This window comes from Adiantum capillus-veneris, chromosome 22 (genome assembly GCF_014529385.1).
Source record: "Adiantum capillus-veneris isolate H3 chromosome 22, ASM1452938v2, whole genome shotgun sequence".
NCBI classification, from domain to species: Eukaryota; Viridiplantae; Streptophyta; class Polypodiopsida; order Polypodiales; family Pteridaceae; genus Adiantum; species Adiantum capillus-veneris.
In genome coordinates this window covers 87,766,223-87,771,019 of record NC_140952.1, presented here as the reverse complement: position 1 = coordinate 87,771,019, position 4,797 = coordinate 87,766,223, and the positions used below count along the sequence as shown (strand labels likewise).

At 38.7% G+C, this 4,797-nt stretch overlaps 1 protein-coding gene across 1 annotated transcript; it reads right to left on the bottom strand.

Annotated features, from left to right (window-relative positions):
- Positions 1–3,823: 3,823 nt before the first annotated feature.
- Positions 3,824–4,465, bottom strand: LOC147429745 (uncharacterized). The gene has a single exon (XM_086495051.1). The coding sequence runs from the start codon at positions 4,463–4,465 to the stop codon at positions 3,824–3,826; it is 642 nt and encodes a 213-aa protein (XP_086351177.1).
- Between the last annotated feature and the right edge of the window lie 332 nt (positions 4,466–4,797).

Sequence of the window (4,797 nt, the reverse complement as noted above, 5' to 3'; positions counted from 1 at the left end):
GAACTTGTGTGGATATTGCTGCACGTGGGCGCCAAGTTCACGCGCGCATATAGCTTCTCCTAGCAGCTCTGTCTAACCTACCTATATCTAACAGTACTAATTAACACTAATTAGCACTGCACACACACTTCTTAACACAAAAAATTGCACACTCACAGACTACTCAACCTGCTCATTGTTTGCTGCTCACGGTCTGCTGCACATTACCGATCTACACTAACTACCATATCTGCTAACACCTGCACATTACAGCCACTTAACAGACCTAACACAACTCAACAAAAACCAAAAATGATAGAAGTGATTAGCTTCATGAGGTAGCATTGAGTGCTCCTCAAGCTTAGTGGAAGGTAGTTCCCTACAGCGGGGCCAAAAATGTGCGCTTTGCTGCCCGTGTCGGAGGCTGGAAACTTGTCAAAACACCATGTGTGAGCCACAAATGGCTGCAAGCACACAATTAGACAGTCCCAACAAGCTCAAAGGGGCAATGATGTGTCACTCAATGCTTCCGTCGTGAAGGATCTTGTGCCGTGAAGAAGAAGGAGCCACCACCGTCACCTCGCCGCCGCAATGCTCGATCACTCTCTCTCTCTCTCTCTCTCTCTCTCTCTCTCTCTCTCTCTCTCTCAAGCATACACACACACACACACACACATACACACCTGTGAGCACATGAAGGAGAAGGAGATAGAGGTAGAGCAAGAGCACTTCTTAGCATGCACCTCAAAGAATGAGGATTTTAGGTCAAAATAGACCTTTATAATAATCTGACCCATTCACACATGAACGTCCACAATGGTCAATCGTTGCAAAAATACTTTGAAAATAAGATAAATGGTGCGCCTCTCATCAGTGATCACCTAAACACTTATAGGATCGACAAGCCCGGTCCATGACTTAAATAAGTAATAAGACGTCTGTCAAAGGTGATAGGGTGTCCATAAGGGTTAAAAGGTTCCAATCACTTAATAGCAATTTGTATGCATGCATGAAAAAGGGGCTAGTTTGTGATGAAATATTTATGTATATTCAACCAGCCCGTTGTTTACACCTTGAAGTATTCCTATCACTAGTGTTGTTGCAGGAGTGAAGACACAATTTTGGTCATTTGGTAATCCACCTAAACTCATTCTTATGAATCTTATAATTCCCCATTATATAATGGAGAGATAGGAAATTAGGAGTCGAGTTCCCTATTTCATGAGAATAAGAGATGATAAAATGTATGATGTTGTTTCCTTTGCTAATAGTGGTTTGAATTCACTAGATGTAAGTCTTCTATGTGTTGTCATTATATGAGTTTCGTGCAAATAAAGACATGCATTTGCGTTGATTTATCAAGGCCACATACAAAACAATGTTTGAGAATGAAATTGATCCATCCATGAGTGTGTCTTGCTTCGACCAAGACAATTGATTTCTTCTACGATGTTGTGGGAATTGGTCATGAAATAAATCACTCTATCTTCAATAAACGAGTTTTGGCTATTATTACTTTCAATATTGATGATCTTGTAGAAAGTGTTTTACCATTATGTAATTCTTCAATGACAGCTAAAAGGTTTAAAGGTATTGTACGTATGTGATTCAAATGTTTAGAGACAAATTCTTGGAACAAGGGATGATGCACATAGTCTATCTTAGTTCGGAGAACATGTGATCCAAAAATATCGACATTTTTAAGAAAGTTTGCAAAGCAATTATGTGAATGGCATCCTTAGTCTAACTAATGAGATCAAACGGTTCAACAAAAGTCTAAGTGGGTTTTAATAGAGTGTAACTAAGGTTTCTTGTATATCTCCAGCCAGAGAAAACTTGCAGACATGATAATCCTGGTATACCGTTCATGGGTCAATGATATCCATAAACTTATTGCAAAATAATAAGCTTACAAATGTACTAGGTGATTTATTTCTTTTACTGCAACTGAAGTAACTTTTTGTTCTTAAAAATAAGTGTGTGTACACATTCTTCAAAAGATGAGACATCTAACACTTTTGGAGTGTCTCCAAGATCGTGTCAATGCATTTTACTCGTTGACCCCATGCTACTTAGGGTGTTGTGACTCTTTTTAGCCTATCTTTCACCTTCAAAGGTTGAAAGTGTTTCAATGGTGATGGAGACCAGGAGGCCATGATATTTTTCTATTAGTGGATATCCAAGTGAGTATCGCAGTACTAGTCCCTTAGCTACCTCAATCATGCGTTCTTTTCTTACAGTAGTTAATAGCTTGTTACATATTTCTTGAATTTTTTTTGCATCTTGGATGACACTCATCCAAGTAGTGCGTGTCATCCCATAGTTGGAGTTTGTGAGCAAGATATTGAATAAGTTAGAGACTGTTCCTTAAGAAACCCAAAAAAATTACGAAAAATTCTCATTACTACAAAGGTGCTTACTACTAAATACTCATGTTGGGAATATTGAGTCACTTAATGTATTTGGATATTAAACCATTCAAACTTTTAAGTTTTTTTCCAAATTCTTATTTGTATTTAGGTTGATATTCCAAGAAAAGGCCTAAAAAGCATGTCGTAAAGCGTTATTTATGCATTGTACACCACAAGACAAAGGAAATCTATAGAAATTTTGGTAGCATCTTGTTTGTCGCATATAACTTTTTCAAAAAACCTTTCCTCCCATATACAAGAGCCCCATAAAGGTGATTTGTGTGTATTGTAAAAGCATATTGAAGTAGAAAAGGAGTAAAAAGGCTAATGCGAGCTTTCACAAATGCAACAATATTGAGGAATATGCAGCAATAGTTTGACTGATAGATGATGTAACGTTTAAGACATTGTAGAGCAAGAAAAGCGAAAATCAAATTACATTACATCAATACTAATGGGGATAAACTTACATTATAGAAATAATGGCTTTTGCAAATAATGATGAGAGAGGGATTTTTGTGTTTATACTTGTTAATTGGTTAATAATCCAGGTAACAATCAATTTGGGTGTGGGTAGCTAAAAGTGTACATAGTCAGAGTTTCCCGAGGGTCATCATTGTTAGAATATTAAGGCCTGATGTATCTTGAGGGTGAAAATTTGACCCTAGCACGTTATGGTTATTCACAGTGTTTACAATGTAGGGCATGAAAGAATAAAAATAAACTAAGAGCCAACAGGTCCAATGAGAAGTAAATTATTGTAGGGAATGCCATAATAACAATTTATAACATCAACGTGGAAAGGAATTTTTTAAAGAATTTTTTAAAAATAACTCTTCCTCAAGGCTTTTAGACATCTAATTGACTGTTAATATTGTAGTAGATTCTAAAGCCTAAAAGGTAACAACTTAATAACAATGATCGCTGACTGCAATCCATAGATATCTGTTGATAGACCAAAAAGGTAAGAGATAGAGCGAGAGCCCAAGAATTGGTGTACATATCCATCAAAGCCCCGCAAGCACGATAGCCCATGGTTATCTCACTTGTTGTGTATGTATGTGTATGATTACATCAACAATAGATACCTTACTCTAACTCAACATGATCGCCATCTTCATCCTCTTTAACAGTCAAAGTTGCACCTAGCCCCTTCAAATGTGACAGATACTACATATTTGGGTAACTAAGGCTATGTATATAAGACATATCATAATTTTACGTGTAAAAGAAAATGGAGCAATGACATAAAATTGACCAGCCTATTACCAATGTACAAGGAAGGTGTGCCTCATCTTAGCCTAACGTCTGTTAAAAGAAAGCCTAGTGTTAGCGATTGTATCAAGCCGAGGAAGGATTGGTCATGGTAAGCTTGGGATCTCGGACGAAGTTGGAGATTGTAGCACAAGGATTATAATGGTACTTGGGCAGGCTTAAACAATGATTGTAAAAGAAAACAATTGTTTATGCTTGGCTTCTAGCAAGATCCTAGCTCTTATTGAAGGGTATGCTTGTTGCAAAATTGCCTTAACACGGCACATGAACAAAAACGAATGTGCATATCTTGATGGTTTACCATACGCATTCAGACACTCAGGCTCGCACATAATAGCACCATCAAGGGACTTGATAGCCTGCAGGACAACCCACCTCCTATCCAAGTGGTGAGAATCAGGAGGAAAATTCACCTCCTCCTGCACAATGGCACTCCCACGAAGGATAGCAGTGCGTAGAAGTGGTGAAGAGATGCACACAATACGGTCTCCATTTTCTTCCTCAGTTGCGTCAAAGACCCCTTGGGAAATGAAGTTGCGCAACAGAACGACTGTCTTCCGTTCACATTGAAGTTCCTCTACTTCTAGCAAGTTCACCATTAAAGGATAGATTTCCTTCTTATTTGCATCATGTCTGACAAATGGCATAATTCGGCTGTATGTGGCCATGCCAAATACGTAAAGCCCCAAACAATAAGACTTAGCCCGATGAAGCCATGCCTTCAGCGTCCACAATGCCTCTTGCACAAGGAATGCCAAACACGTGCCAGTTAAGCTCGTGTGGCCCCATGTCCACTGCATGATTGAACTCGCTATCGAATCGACCTCCATGTGGAAACTTGGTCGATCAGCAATTGCCTGTTGTAGTAAAATGACAGAATTTTGTTGAAATGAGCACATGATCGTGAGGGAAAGGAGAAAGCCTGCTTGGAGTAGACCCTACATCATTGTCACGACCACCTCCTAGTGCATCTTGCACACGCTTATGATACTGAGCTTCAATGATATCACGCACACACTCCGTTCCAACTAGGAGAAAACAATAAACATTGTATCTTTTGGGTGTCAAAAGAGCTAGTTGACAATCCTTATTGGCTAATGGGTGTAGTTGGTGGTCAAGAAGGTATGAGTGT

What these genes read in the sequence shown, in the direction of transcription:
- LOC147429745 (XM_086495051.1), bottom strand. Translation starts at nt 4,465, where the DNA reads ATGCAGTGGACATGGGGCCACACGAGCTTAACTGGCACGTGTTTGGCA.